This window comes from Lontra canadensis, unplaced genomic scaffold, assembly GCF_010015895.1.
Source record: "Lontra canadensis isolate GAN:19392208 unplaced genomic scaffold, GSC_riverotter_1.0 scaffold4, whole genome shotgun sequence".
Classification (NCBI taxonomy): Eukaryota; Metazoa; Chordata; class Mammalia; order Carnivora; family Mustelidae; genus Lontra; species Lontra canadensis.
This window is the reverse complement of record NW_022630998.1, coordinates 23,694,899-23,711,518: the sequence shown is the minus strand read 5'-3', so window position 1 is coordinate 23,711,518 and position 16,620 is coordinate 23,694,899. Positions and strand designations below refer to the sequence as shown.

Sequence of the window (16,620 nt, the reverse complement as noted above, 5' to 3'; positions counted from 1 at the left end):
CTTCAAATGCAGTCTACTGCAGCCATGTGAAAGGTATGTATCAGTATGATTTAATGTAGTTATATATATATTACAATATTTAAACTTGTATAAAAATATTAATACAACACTATACTTTATATCCCTTTTATAAGCCCCAAGGACTAATTTCAGAAAAACACAGCAGTGAAGTTATGGTAACTCCAATGTTTAACTGTAGGAAATATATCCTGTGTATATTTTCCATAATATTACCTTTTGTGAATCTACTATTGAATTCATGTTTTTAAGGTAAAGATAGAACTCAGAACATAGAGAAATACAGTGAAAATGCCACAGGAAAATATTTGTGTCGTTGTTGAAATTCAGCATGTGTACCTCTTTTTAAAGTTATTAATAGGCCTGAGAACAACAATATAAGCAATTTCTCCTAAATAGAAGCAAGTCTGAGAGAATAGACTTCCGTCAGAAGTGGCTGCTGTTAGGGAGAGGGGAAGCTGAATTCAAACAGTTTTGTGAGAAACTAGAAAAGAGGAAGCAATTCAGCTTCACAATCGGTCACTGATATTTGGTTTGCTCTCTTTGGAGTTTACAAGTGGCTGCCAAGTTACGTATAATGCAGGCTGCCTAATCCTTGGAGGCCTCTCTTCCAGCTAACGTCTGCGTCAGTGGTGGCCATGAGAGAGGAAGCAACTTGAGGAAAACATTGTTTAACACTTGAGTTTAACATGGAATTGGAAGTCTGAAGTAAGCGGTTTAGAACACTATTGGAATGCTGTTTTGTGTACATTTTAAAGACATAGTGATTTCAAGAGTTACTGAACATCTAGTCCTAAATGTTAAATAGAATCTCATTCTGAAGGGTACCTTCTTGACACTTCTTTGGGGGTAGTTATGAAAAGCCAAAGACATACTTTTTTTTTTTTTAAAGATTTATTTATTTATTTATTTGACAGAGAAATCACAAGTAGGCAGAGAGGCAGGCGGGGGGCGGGGGGGAAGCAGGCTCCCTGCTGAGCAGAGAGCCTGCCGTGGGGCTTGATCCCAGGACCCTGGGATAATGACCTGAGCTGAAGGCAGAGGCTTAACCCACTGAGCCACCCAGCTGCCCCCAAAAGACGTATTTTTAATAAATACCTCTTGTGTTTACAGTCATGTATAAATTCTGTGTGAGATGAGACAGATAATCTGACCAACAAACCCCAGAGTAGTTACAGTCATGTCCTCCAGAAGATTACAATCTAAGGAGTGCTGGGTGTATTTATAGGTATATGAAACAAGAGAAAACAAGAGTTTGGAATTGGCTACATAAATGTGGTAGAGTTGTCACCCATTTTTTGTTGCACATTTATACTTTTTCCCACTTACAGATTATAAATTACTTGAGGGTGAGGACTCTAACCACATTAGTTTGTTAGATCTCCTTCTGTGGACAAACTGGGACAAATGGAAAAGAAACCATTGACCAGCTGCATGTGAGTAATTCTTTCCCCAGGATAAGCCCACTTCAGCTGTTAAGTGGAGAATGGCTTATGTAAGGTCTTGTAGAACAAAGGTCACAGACTTAGCCATGTTTGAAACAAGATTTTAATTCCTTTTCTCTCACTGTGCAAGCAGATTTGCAGAAGGAAGGGAAGGGAGCATCCCCCAGTAAAAGTAAGTTGAGGACTCCAACCTCACTTCTAGGAGTAGAACCTAAGATTCCCACCCTGTCATTCCAAAAACTGTTTTCTTGAGATGCACAAAAAAGATAGACCCTTATATTCATAAGTAAACCCACTTAACATATGCATTTGAAGAGCAATCTGTGCACATTTTGAAAGCAAAAAAGTATCAGTAAAAATCGGCTATAAATTTGAAAGGAGATTTGAAAAGAAAAAGCAATTTTCATTTAGGGAAATAAGGAAGGTATAACATGAGAATAATACAGTTATTTTGCTAAAATTTAAAAAAATTTTTTTTTACTTTTAAAATGTGTGACCTATAGTTATTTTGATTATGGAAGCACTGATTCCCCTCATCAAAGGTAGAATGGCCTTTCTCCCACACCTAAACAAGATTTAGCCTTGTTTCTTGAAATTTAGTTTTTTTTAATTGTGCTTCTTTGATTTGATTTTTTCCCCTTCATTTTCCCGAATGGAAGTGGCATATTTTTAATTTTAAGTTTTAATTCAATTAAACTTAATTATTTTTAGAGACATTTTAGGTAGTTTTTGTTTTCATTTTATTTATATAATTCTTAGAGGGGTAATAGTATTGTTAATAATATTCTCTCTGGGGGCACCTGGGTGACTCAGTGAGTTGAACATCTGACTCTTGATTTCAGCTCAGGTCATGATCTCAGGGTCATGAGATTGAGCCCCACTTCAGGCTCTGTGCTGGGTGTGGAGCCTGCTTAAGATTCTCTCTCTGCCCCTCCCCCACTCCCTCTCCCAAATAAATAAATAAATAAATAAGGAAAAACAAATCTCTTTGAGCTTCTGATGTGATCCAGAGACTTTAAATATGCCCCTTCGTTTTATTTTCACAGTAGTGCTATCAGTGGCCATTACTAATGTCTTCATTTTATAGCTCTATAGTCTGAGACTCACAGAGTATAATTAAATCTGCCCAAGAAACCGTAACTATGAAGCAGGACTAAGATTTGAACCCATGTATGTGTCTTAATCTTTTTTCCATGAAACTACCCACAAATGTATATAAATATGCATATACGTATGGATATCCCATGTACGTACTTTGTTACACACCCATCCTTAGTTGATAATTAATGGAATATTTTGTATTTCTTGGATTCTACTTATTGCACTGCTGGATTCCACCTGTGCAATTTTTGAAAAGAAATTAAATGATGCACTCCAGGAAGGGTTCACATTTGCTCATTATTTCTGGCTTAATCAAGTTAATGGGAAAGAACAAAAAATAGCTAAGACCAGAGTCCCTGTAACCAGTGTTGCGGGAAGTTATACCCCTGTTACTTTTACGTGTGTGTGTGTGTGTGTGTGTGTGTGTGTGTGTGTGTGGCCAAGGGTCTAATTATTGGGCTGTTAACAATATAATTTAAGTACTCATTAAAGGTGCTACCATTTAATAGACTTGTCTGATCACAAACCTTCATTAAAAGTCTTAGAAAGGTTTTTTTTTTTTTTTAATCTTGTATTTTTCCATAAAATACATCTCATTGGATAATTGAAGAGAGGTAGACTTTGACATGTGGTTCACAATAAAGAATGAAGATTGGGTGTGTGAGTGATGCTCAGAATTTATAATATTTCTTTGCTTTTTTATAGTATTGCTGCAAATTGTGGAAAACGAATTTGGGAAATTATAGAGATTAGAAAAAAGAGGTGTAAAGAATAAAATGTGGGGTGAACTTTTATTTCACTTCTGAATATAAGCTAAACTTTCCCAAGGATTAAGCCATTGGAAGAAGTTCTAAAATTCATGTATGGGAGAAAATTACAGATTTCCTCAAAGGTTTTAAATCAGTGACCTTTTCCATTAATATGTCTGCCTCCACTAGAAAGCTATTTCTAGATTTTAAAATTTAGTCTTTTTTAATTTTAACTTGATATTTTGATTAAGTATAATTATTTTAAAACAAAGATTTTTCTCATTTCTGAAACCAGTTTTACAAAGCTCTCCAATGCTTCTTTGTGTGTCATTCTCACTCATTTTAGAGGGCCAGCTAGGAAATAACATTATTGAATACTCTGTTGAGAATCACATATTGTACCTTTTTTTAAATCTCCATTCTACAATATGGAGACAAATAAACTTACCCCTGGTCTCACACCTAGATTTACATCTTAAATCTTATATTACAGGGGTTTTTTTTACTACACATATACCTATATATTTTTTTCATGATAAACTTTTAAAAACTCCTTTCTGTGCTCTTTTCCATTTAAAATTTTCAAGAAAGCCTTGTTCTAGATGGGAAAGCTCCACCTGTGCCCAGACAGGCCTTTGGATGCACTCACTGCTTACCTGCTCAGACATGATAAATTGCTCTCTGTGTTGGCGTTTTACATATAGAAAATGAACACCTTTGAAAAAAATCTCTTATTGAAGTGTAATTAACATAAAGTGTTATATTAGCTTTGGGTTTACGATATAAGATTTCAACAATTCCATACATTGCTCAGTGCACATGTTGATAAATGTGCTCTTAATCTTTTTTATCTATTTCACCCATCCCCCACTGACCTCCCTTCTGGCAACCACCAGATTTGTTCTTTGTATTTAAGAGTCTTTTTTTGTTTGTCTCTTTTTTGTTTGTTTTGTTTCTGAAATTCCAGTTGAGTGAAATCATATGATATTTGTCTTTCTCTGTCTGACTTGCTTCACTGAACATTATACCCTCTAAGTCTATTCACGTTGTTGCAAATGGCAAGATCTCATTCTTTTTTATGGCTGAATAATATTCCTGTGTGTGTGTGTGTGTGTGCGTGCACGCGCGCGCACACGTGTGTACGTGTGTGTACCACATCTTCTTGATCCACTCATATATCTATGAACCCTTGGGTTGCTTCCATATCTTACCTATTATAGATAATGCGGATGCATATATTTTTTGGAATTAGTGTTCTTGTTTTCTTCGGGTAACTACAAAGTAAAGGAGTTACTGGATCGTGCAGTGTTCAGTAGCATACACTGATAATGTGACTCATGGAAGATGAGCAACAAATCCAAAAGTACACAGATGTTTTTAATCCATGAAAAAGTACATAATTTAATATTTATAAATGATTTTTAACATGAATCAAATTGTTTCCAAAATTCTAAAAATTACATCAATAAATATCCTCGAAATCATGTTAAATTAAAAATCCTCACTTCAAAAAATATCTGTGACCCTATTATATATTATGCTATTAATAACTCAAGATCTTTAAATTAAGGTAGATGTTCTTGACCATCATATTTTCATCAAAATGGTAGTTCAGGAGGGGGAAAAAAATCTGTCTCCACCTTGAACTTAAGCTTGGCTTTGAACATAATCTTAGTGGGTCTATGCCTAAAACTGTTAGCGTCAGTTATCTCTGAATTGATTTTGTTTGTCCAAAGATACAATTGTGAAGAATTGTGATTCTTTCTAAAATATTTTCAGCTGAACTCTAAACAGATCTTTAGTGATAGAGATATTATATGAAAAATTACATGTTCATCTTTGGGAACCAGAGGGTAGGCCATGTGTTGCTTCTGTCTTCTAGAATAGATACACGGTCTTTCAGGCCTTGGAGAGGATACCGTACTGGAGAGGCAGCAAGTATAGATTCATTCCTAAACACTTACTTGTTTTTTTCTCTTTTTCTATTATTTCAGTAGATATAAAATCTAATGTTGATGTGCTGATCTTCAGGTTCTTACTCAATACTTGGAACATTTTTATTTTAAATCATGATCCTTTTAAAAACTTGTCACTCTTGTGATACCTGGTTTCTGGTTACAGCTTCCATTTTTAACTGGAAGCAATATTGGTATAATGCTAGCTTTCTCCCTCAGCTGAAATTTATTTGCATATGTACAAAATATACCTCTTTCTAACTGCCACTTCTTGCGTTTTTTACTTCTTTGGTATTTCACCTTCTCACACCCACTTTTCCTAACTCCCCACCTTAAGGCCGTCATTCTTAGCCTGCATTTGGTGACTGTCAGATGTGCCCACATGCACTTCGTGCTTTTACTAACAGAACTGTGACATGAAGAGGTGAGTTTTATTACCTAGCGCTGCACACTCTTGAGGGGGAAGATTGATGGGCTCTGTTGGTGTTGATTTGCAGGGTGGGGAGTCACAATGAACTGAATTGCTGTGGTGTGGTACATTAGACCCCTTCTTCTCCTTGCATGGCTCCTCTTTCATTCACCATCCTTAGCATTACTTATTCCTCTTTGCTTTTCTCCTTCTCTCTGGTTTTTGTCCCTCATCAACTGAGGAATTATACTCATAAAATAAAGGTACTTCTCATGCCCTTTAACCTTTTTGATATTAACCAAGTTTTTTTTTTTTCTTATAAGTTTTGCAGCTATGCATAGGATTTCTCAATCTTAGCACAATTGACATTTTGGGACAGAAAATTTGTTGTGAGAGACTGCTCTGTAGGATGTTTCGCACAATCCTTGGCCTTTACTCATTCAATGCCAGTAGCACCCATTTACCTAGTTGTTACACTGAGAGGTATCCTCAGGTGTAATCATGTGCTTCTGGGGGGCCAGAATCACCCCCATTTGAGGGCCACTACTCTAGACAACTAGTCCAATTCCTTTCATCATTCCTTTCTACATGTCTTATGAAATTATCCTGTTTTTAAATTACAGAACAATGATCTCATTTGACTTCAGGATGTTGGTTTCGACATTACTGGGCATTTCGTTGCCTCTGATTCTTTTTGTTTCATAACATGGTCTCTTCCAGAGCTGCTAATACACGTTCACAGTGTTGTTTTTGTGTGAGATAGTGAAAAGATAATGTCAGTGACACACATACTGGGTGCCTTTTGATAGTTGATTGCCTTATCAGTCTAGCTACTGTTTGAAGAATATCTTGGTGATTACTCTGCCTTCTGATGTGCTACCTGACCATTTTTTTCAAACCAAGCTACCAGTTTCAACTTTTTGTGGAAAGTAGACCCCACATTATCATTATTTTCTTCCCGTAGCCCCAAAGCACAGAGCAAGCCTTTTGACTGTCCTGGTATTAGCACTGAAAGTTCTACATTTTGGTAAACTCTTCAGTCATGAGAAATCCAGGATAGTTCAAAATCCTACTAGATATTTCTTTCATTTCCCTTGCAATTAGAGCATCTTAGCCCTACTTTAATTTCTGTTGTACAGTGGAGTGGGGAATTTAGTGCAGGGATACTGAGGTCCTAGGAATGTAGTGGGCTCATAGATGTGGTATGTGTAGTCTCACAGTGTTTTCCAGAAACTGAATTTGAATGTTCGTTGTGGACCTCCTGGTCCCATGTTCTTTTATATCTGGTTCCTCTACACATTTGTGTTGATTGCCTTGTACCTCGTGGTCTTTGATTTGTAACTCATTATTTACTGACTGTTTCCCACTTTATTTTTTAGTAAAGAAAATCTTTGGTTTTGTATAGATTTTTTACAAGGCAGACTCATAGATATAATTGTTCAAGATCTCTTTCAAGGGGCACCTGTGTGGCTCAGTCAGTTGAACATCTAACTCTTGATTTTGACTCAGGTCATGATGTCGGGCTCCACTCACTCTGGAGTCTACTGGAGATTCTCTCTCTCCCTCTCTCTTTGCTCCTCCCCCCACCACTTGCATGCCGCTAATTAATTAATTAATTAATTCAAATATTTTTAAAAAATATTTCTTTCAGCTATTCCCACAACATGAAATCAACTTTATGAAGTAATTTATGATCTCTTGGCTTCACTTTTAAGTGGTTGCTTGCTCCAAGGCTATTAACTCAAAGACTTCTTAAATCGTGGAGACTTTACAGGTGAAATAGATAGCAATCTGTGTGATGTTGATTAAGGATTATTAAAATTATCTCCATACTTAGTATCTCTCCTCTGTAATAATATAGGAATATTACAACTCTAGCTCAATTCCTTCAATTAAAGTTTGTATCCACAGATGTCCTGTTAAAATGCAAATTTGTGGGTGATAGCAAACTCATCAACATATAAAAATTGTACAATCAACTTGTTATTACACAACCCTACATGAAACGCAATGAGCTTTGAGAAGTGATAAAAGAAAGAGTTATGAAGTTGGTTTGTTGGACACAGGTAACAATGCAGTTGTGACAGTTCCAAACAGAGAAGTATGGAAATGTGGACTGCTAGGGTGGGATTGGGCTAACAGAATATAAATTGAGAAATAGAAATGAATCTGCCTCATAATTTGTCTGGGCCTACTTGTCTTAACCTGTTTTTTTCAGGAATTAATAAATACTAGGATCTTTAGGCTAGTTGCATGCTACAGAAAAGTAAAGAAGAAAAGATAGTGGTGTTACTTATTCCCTGCCCTTGGTAACATTGAAATGGGTTGGCCAAGGGCTCATTAACTCCAGCATGGCCAGTACCAATCCCATGATCCCCTGTCCTGATTTTAGGATCGCAGTAGTCATAGTTAGAAGGTATTGGCAATCTGGTTGCTGATACTGTCTGTGTTTTCTTTTTACAATGACAAAGCACAAATTCATTGAGCACTTGAGCCAACCTATTGTTCTGGAGGCCTGTTCTTGGCACTGTTTTATAGGAGCTTCCTCAAGGGAACTCTGGCCAGAGTCTTGCTAGTAGTACCTAAAAGATGCCTTTCAGTTTCCCTTTGAAGATAGTAAGGATTGCATGGGCTACTCTCTCGTAGTTGGTCCATGGCTTCAGTTCCTCAAACTCTTCTTCTGGCCAGATACCAATTGCTAGAGTGTCTTAGTTATCTGCTGGACTCACTTACTTTCTGTTTCTATAACAGATATTTAACAGAATGGTACTAGGATAAGACCCACCTAGAGTTTTTAATAAAAATGCAGAATCAAAGTCCCCACCCTTAACCTACTGAATCAAAATTGCCCGAGGAAATTTTGCTACATGCAGAAATTGTAGATATACTACTCCCCACTCTCCATCAGTGATCTCATCATTAGCCATAGTTTTAAGTACCATTTGTTTGCTTCATTACTTGCAAATTTCTATCTTCACTACAAACCACTCGTTGAAGCTCTGCTCTCATATGCTTTGTTGCCCCTCATTTCTCCTATTGGACGTTTCGTAGGTATCTCCAACTTAACATGTCCAAACAAAATGTTAAATACTCCCTCAGAACCTGTTCCTTCCACATTTTTTCCATATCTCAACAATTGGGGTCATCTTTCTCAGAGTTTCTTCAGCATTATTCGTTCCTTCCTGCACATTATGCACAGTATCCAACCGATCAGCAAGTTCTGTTGATCCTACCTCCAGATTATGCCATGGCTTCATATACTTTTGTTTACAAATCCACCCACTGCCTTTTTTCTAGCCCACCCTGTGCCTTTTGTGATCTGTGGAAGTTGGCTTCTAATTTGTCTCCCTGCTTCACCTTTAGTTTACTTCCAACTTATTCTCTGTATTTAGGAACTAGTGTAATCTTTTTTTTTTTTAAGATTTTATTTATTTTTTTGTCAGCGAGAAAGAGAGAGCACAAGCAGCAGGAGCAGCAGGCAGAGGGAGAAGCAAGCTCCCCTCTGAGCAGGGATCCCAATGTTCGCCTTGATCCTAGGACACTGAAATCATGACCGAGCTTAACCGGCTGAGCCACCAAGGTGTCCCCAGCGTCGTCTTTTTAAAAGGTCATGCATGTCCTCTGTTGAAACCCTTTAATGACTTCCCACTCCTCTTTAAATTCAATTCACACATCATAGCGTGGCTTCTGTAATAGTGCATGGCCAACATGGTAGGCCTCATCAGTTGGCCTCCGCCCCCAGCCCACAGCCCCTCACTCACTATGGTCCAGACACAATGATTTTCCCTTGGTTACCTGATAGTCTTCTGTCTTAAAGCCTTTGTGGGTACAGTGGCCTCTTCCCGGAAGACTTTGTTTCCTGGTCCTTGGCTCCTCACATCGCAGATCCCTTCACTCGTGTCAGGGATCAGGTTAAGTGTCGTGTACTTAGGGAGACATTCCTCATCATTTACTTTATTCAGACCTTCCTCAGCCTCAGCACACAATATTCTCCCTGTTCCTTTTTCCTCTCCTCTACAGTACCTGGCATGTTGTGGTTGGAGGAGGATGAGAACCTTGGCTGCTTTCATCACTACTGAATACTCATCACCTACAACAGTGCTAAGCCAGTAAAAAACACTCAATGCATATTTATTAAATGAATTAATTAAGGTTTAGATTTTGTTTGTTCTTTTTTTTTAAGGTTTTATTTATTTATTTGACAGAGATTGCAAGTAGGCAGAGAGGCAGGCAGAGAGAGATGGGGAGGAAGCAGGCTCCCCCGCTGAGCAGAGAGCCTGATGCAGGACTTGATCCCAGGACCCTGAGATCATGACCTGAGCTAAAGGCAGAGGCTTAACCCACTGAGCCACCCAGGTGCCCCAATTTTGTTTGTTCTTAATGGAAGGCCAATAAATATTAGATGGGGAATAGAATTTGGGTGAGACTTTTAATAATAACTGATTTCATATTGAAAGTGGAAACCTACAAACTAAAACCTAATGTGGAGTTGTAGTAATTCAACTCTACCCCATATTCCATCTGTCATCCTTTTATATGGTTTACCATAAGTATTTAACAATATTAACTAGTCAACACTTAACTTCCTTTACTTGTGTAACTCACAGTAAGATTTTGGACCACGATCTTTAAAAATTCAGCATTCCAGAAATAGTAATTTTTTTCATTTATGTGGAAAAAGACCAAACACAAGGTTGACCTTAGATACAGGTGTAAAATGGCCATTTGCCTACACACTCTGACTTGAGGGAGGTTATAAATGCAAAAACAACTAAAAGGTATTCATGATTGATTTTTGTTCCTGAAATTTCACCATTTTGAATATTGTCTTCTCCTTGGGGTTCTGTTAAAATTTTATGTACATGAAAGGGTCATTATATTATTAAAGTTCAATGTACATGAGATCTGTTGTATCACTTTTATCCTAGTAGAACTGCGTAGCAATAAAATAATTTTCTTCTTCTCGGAGCAAGAGTGAACTTTAAGATAAAACTGATCCCCATATAACTCTAGGATAGCATAATTTTATTGTTAATCAGATATATTTATGTAGGATTCTGCCCATTACTGCACTGTGAGCTCATAACAGCAAAAAGGAGTCCATCATTAGGACACCAAATCATAGAATTCACAAAATTGTATTGAAAGAATGAATAAGTGAGCCAAATATATAATAGCAACTTTTTTATGGCTGGTGCCAGTATTTAAAATAAAAAATTCTGTAAAACAATTGATACGATGTTAAAACATGCATAAAAATGCTTATGGGCTTTGGAAGAAGAAATAAGTCTTAGTTGGCCTTTTTTCATTGATAATGCATAACGTGTTTGATACTGGATGCAAGTGTCACACTTGGTGTGTTTAAACATTGTGGTACAAATTTGCTTTGTCAAGTCTTTCATTAGGTCCTTTGTGTTTTCTTTCTTTCTTTCATTGAAGTGTAGTTGACACACAATGTTACACTTATTTCAGGTGTGTTTTCTCCTTTCTCATCTAGCCATTTTCACCTATGCTTGGCTTATTTTTGTTAAGTAGTGCAAATATTGAGTAATGTGTATTGACGTTGGCACACTTTCACAACCCGCCTGTGGCCTTTCTCCTCATTACCTTACCTGACACTCTTTAAACTGTATTTTTACTACTCTTGCACAACTGATTCTAGTGAAATAGAGAAGCCATCAGTTTTAATCCTCTGTCTGATATTTTTCTCACAGCAGGAGCTGTGGCTACTTCTGGGGTACCATTAGCAAGTTAAATGCTGAATATCACATTTTGGATTGTGGCCTCTTATGAGTCATTTGTCTTTTGAACAAGGTGTGTCCAATGTTGGAAAGAAATCATAGCAAGGTCTACACTGGAGTGCCAACAAGTTTTTCAAAAGAAGTTGCCACACCCAAACCTAAAGCATTTTTTTCAACAGCTAAGATTAAGAGTAATTAACATTTAATATGCCCCCACTTACCTGTCCATTACGTTTCCATGAAAATTAGCATTTTAGCCATATGTGTCAGCACTCATTTTAACTTCTTTATCTTTCAAAGGTTTGTTTTTCTTGGAATAGTCTTTTCTCAGCAGAGTTCTTTGTTTTAGATTGACTGCTTTTCTATAGAGAGTAATCCTGCTCTGTGGAGACTGATGGTTTCAATGAACTGATGTCAGCATGGTGGGCTCTTCACAGGCCCCCATTGCTCATGATGCAGACAAGGTTCATTTGGGTAGTGAGGAAAATGAGCTTAATGCTATGACCTTGTACAGATCATTGCTTTTCAGTGCTGAAATCTTCTCCTAAGTAAGTGCATTCTTAGAGTACTTTTTTTGTTGTCGATAGTCTATGTTGTGGAGGGGGAGACTCCTTGGTAGACCTATCTTCTAAGACTTTACAAAATAAAAACAAAATGTGGGGGTTTTGGGGGTCATTTGTTAACCTTTTCTGTTTGTGTTATAGTAGCCATATTTTTCTACTATTATATAGCTTTCTGTGACTACTTCTTGTGCACAACTTGGGATTTAACATCCTTCTGTGTATTTAAGAAAACCCTATAACATATATAAAGTTAAGCGGAGTTTTTATAGTACTTATGAATGTTTTGTGTGAAGATAAGTCAAAAAGATAAGCCCTATCCTATATGCATACCCACACATTTGATGGGAAGCTTGTGGGGAGAGGGGGATGATGGAGAACATTGTCCTTTCTCTCACATAAGCAGACTTATTGCCTCCTTTGAATGACTTTGCATGCACACTGTAAACCACTGCAAAATCCTTCATCATTCTGGCTGCTTACTTCAAAATCCAGTCTAGTTATCAATCTTGCGATTCCTGGAACCAGCACATTATTCAAGATTCTTAACCCCAAGGGGAAAAAAGGCTCCCCCATTTTTTTGCTCTTGATTCTTTTATTTCATTAATATAGGCTAAGATTGCTTTACCTGTTTCCGCTATTGGAAATAAATCATAAAGATGGCTTTAGGTATCATATAGTACAAATCACCTTGCACCTTGCCTGTTCTCCCGTATGCAAGCGCCTGGGTGTGCTCTGGCTTATGGATCTTACTGGCTCTGCTCTTCTGCTCTGCGTGAATGTATTGTTGCCTGTTTGTTCCTCCCTTTCTTGGTGGATTCTTGGATGATTTCCATTCTTTTGTCCTTCCATACCGTACTTCTGTGACCCATACAGCATAGTGGTTAACAGACTCAGAACTAGATTGCTTGTGTTTGTGGGTCCACCAAGCTATGCAACTGTGGCAAGTTATAAACTGCTGTGCCTCAGTTTACTCATCTGTAAAATGCAGTACATTTTCTATGGGATAGGTAGGTTATGAGCATAATAGAGTAAAAAGCACAGAAGGGATTTGAAACTGTGCCTGACGCATAAGAAGCATGATTCAAGTGTAAGCTGTTAAATTTATTAACACAGACCTTCTACATGCCTCCTGAAGTGTTTAAATGTGACACTTTCTCTTGGGTAGATAACTAGGGGATTAATTTCTGGGCCATAGCAATGGAATATCTTCAGTTTTACTAAAAAATTGTTAAATTGTTCTCTAAAGACACTGTGTACCAACTTATACCTATGGTGTGTAAGTTCCTTTTTATCCTCCACTTCAAGTCTATTGTCAGACTTCTAGTTTTTTTCAGTCTGACAGGTGGCAGAGTAGCTCTCTGTTATTTTAATTTGCAATCCCTGACAGAGAGTAAAGTTGAAAATCTTTTCTAGTTGGCCTTTCTGGGTATTGCTATTAATATTCTTTGCTTTAAACAAAATATACAATACTGTATCCAAGCATATGAAATTAAAATATAAGGAAACTTTTTATCTTGAGAAGGAAGGGGCAGAAGAATAGGATTTAGCTGTATCTGTAACATTTTATTTCTTTATTTTTTTTACACTGATCAGGATTTTATTTAAACTTTTTAGTGAACAATACTATAGAGACTTTGATATGTAAATGTCTAAAATGTTACATCTTAAATTTAGTTGGCGAAGAATGCATTTAGCTATAAGCATGCGTTTAGTCCTCCACACTGAAACAAGATACTAAACTGTAAAGCAAAACAAAACTAAACAAAAAACCCCACTTCCTATTGTTTGAAAATCCCAGTTTATTCAGTAGATTATAAAAATGCATAAGTCTTGGATAAGAGAATTGGCTGTACAAGAGTACTCCCTTTTCACAGTATTCCTTTTTACTTCATATGGGAATTATTGCTTCTGCTGTAAGATTGAACTGAAAAGACAACTGTTTAGGGAAGATGCAGGAAAAGGAAAAGGAAATGTATGTAAGGCAATATTTCTTTTACGTACAATAAGCATTATAGTGTTTTAGGAAGACAAGGTAAAAATTACTCAAGGCTAGCTGGGTTCTCACTGAATAAAAACAATGGGCTAAATACTGAGCTCCTTGTATCAATCTAATAATCAGTGCCTTGGTCGCCATATTGGTAATCTCTGGGGTAGTTATCTTGGTACTCACCGTGATATTCATCTGGGTATTCTGCCTAATAATTTCAGACCTATTTGTTCCTTTTCCTTGACTTCCACTCTGAATGACAGGTTCTGCAGAAGCAGTGCCATATTTGGGATCATATACTTGCCGCCCAAGCCCAAACACACTCATTCCTTTCTAGGAAGCAACTTTGTTGGTTCTCATGTGTAGAGAAATCGTCCTGTTGTCTACTGGTTGTAATGTTAGCTTCTGATCATAGATATCTTTTCTGGTACCTGGTGCTAACATCCCCGCCTGGCTGGCTCCTTTGTTGGGGCCCATCTGCAGACTAATTGTGGTCTGGTCAGTTTGCATTTTGGGATCATAAAGATGCCTCCTGATCCCATACTGTCATACCTGTGTGGCTGATGCATTTGTTGGTTCCCATCTGCAAACCAGTTACATTTTAGCCAGCTTTTAATTTTCATTCATCAAAACGTCTTGTTTTTCAGCATACTTAACTCCAATGTCAAGGGTTGTATGGAATCCTTTTATTTTAGCCAGACCTGTGAGAGCCACCAGTGTAGTCTGAACCTGGATCATTTGCTTCAGGTATGTCATGTGGCTTCATGCCATAAGAAGCCTGGATAGCTTTAAAAAAGTTGCCAATATTCTCCAACTGAGGCCAGTTTAACGGGGACTCATTAACCTTCACTGAGCTTGGCTGTTGCTTGTTGATGAGCTCGTAGGGGATGGTGCCATCTTTTAAGCACAGCAGAGAGTTGGTGTCAGTGTGCTATCACTTCTATTTAAATTCAAAGATCTTCTTCTGCCTGATGATCATACTTGGAAGCGATCTTGTTCTTAACCTCTGCTGAGAGCCTGTAATAATGGGCCCTTGTTGAAGAGGGTCATAGTGGTTCAGGTGGCAGGAAGAGTCTGCGCTCAGGTCTGGGGGTTTCTCCTACTTAGCTTCCACACTCCTGGGCCTGAGGAGTGGCTGTATCACGAGAAGCTCAGAGTTCGCACCCCTGACAGGTGCAGGAGATGCCCTGACCAGTAACATTTTTTCTTTAAACACCAAAAATTTGAAGAAAACTTGGAAAATGTTTATTTATCTGGGTGATGAGGAGCTGGTTATATTTTATATTATTTGTCATTTTCATAATGTTTCCAACATTCCAGAAATTAAAAAATCAATTTAGGTTTCATTATCAAGCCAGGGAATCATGTTTGGGATTCAGCAATTAAAAAGGTGATAGAAATATTTTAAATATTGGTTAAGAAAATTAGTATGTATGTGTTACTATAAGAAAACCAATTACTTGCAATAACATTTTAATCTTAAAAGTATAAATAGTAGAATTAAAATAATGAGAACAGGGGCACTTGAGTGGCTCAGTGGGTTAAGCCTCTGCCTTCGGCTGAGATCATGATCTCAGGGTCCTGAGATCAAGCTCCACGTTGGGCTCTCTGCTCATTGGGGATCCTGCCTCTCCCTCTCCCTCTGCCTGCTGTTCCCCTTGCTTGTGCTCTCTCTCTCTCTGTGTCAAATAAATAAATAAAATCTTTAAAATAAAATAAAATAATGAGAACATTCAATTTATTTTAAAAATATAGAAAATAGTGGCACCTGTGTGGTTCAACCTGTTAAGCATCTGCCTTCTGCTCAGGTCATGATCTTAGGGTCCTTGGATTGAGCCCTGCTCAGTGGGAGCCTGCTTTTCCTTTTCCTTCTGGCTCTCCTTCTGCTTGTGCGCGTGCTCTCTCGCTCTCTCTCTCTCTCTCTCTCTCAAATAAATAAATAAAAATCCTTAATAAAAAATTTTTTTAAATATGGAAAATATATTTGGAGAGAAAATTATCCAGCTTCCTGACAATAGAAGATGATTATTGTATGATAAAAAGTAAGATATCCTATAGAATATTGTATTTTAAATGTTTTCTGAATATGTTACCAAAATTAATTATGTCTGTAAAATTTTATTTAAATATTGTATAAAAGTACCATTTTTCTTAATCTTAGAATGATTTCTATTTTATTTTATTTTTTTAAGATTTTATTTATTTGACAGGGAGAAGCAAGCTCTCTGCTGAGCAAGGAGCCCAACAACAGCCTATCCTAGGACCCTGGGATCATGACCTAAGCCAAAGGCAGATGCACAACCAGCTAAGCCACCCAGGCACCCCAGAATGATTTCTATTTTAGATATCATTAAAATAGGTTGAATGTGATGTTATTGCCAATGTAAGGAGGCAAATGACATAAACCCATCTGCTTTCATTGCTTATCTATATCTATCTATATGTAGATAGATATAGATATCTCTCTGTATATACATTTAATTTGGTATGCAGTCCTGTCTTTGTAATAATTACTTAATTTAATTAATGTGGAAACTGATTTTAACATGGGCAAATGACATATGTGATTACATCATCTAGATAGTTTTCTTATCCATGTTGAAAAGTTACCGGTTCAGAGCAAAAAATTCAACTTAAATTTTACCCAATAGG

General features: G+C 37.2%; 1 protein-coding gene and 1 pseudogene across 5 annotated transcripts in view; one reads left to right on the top strand and one right to left on the bottom strand.

Annotated features, from left to right (window-relative positions):
* The window catches only part of ADGRV1 (adhesion G protein-coupled receptor V1), a 554,175-nt gene that overhangs the window by 285,480 nt on the left and 252,075 nt on the right, over nucleotides 1-16,620 (top strand). For 3 of the 5 annotated variants that reach the window (XM_032846569.1, XM_032846563.1, XM_032846598.1), the window contains one exon: nucleotides 1,398-1,454. The exons of the other annotated variants lie outside the window; for them this stretch is intronic. In XM_032846569.1, coding sequence (XP_032702460.1) covers nucleotides 1,398-1,454 — 57 coding nt within the window. The remainder of the gene's footprint in view (nucleotides 1-1,397; nucleotides 1,455-16,620) is intronic. 5 annotated transcript variants of the gene reach the window in all.
* LOC116860551 lies at nucleotides 14,022-15,018 on the bottom strand (annotated as a pseudogene).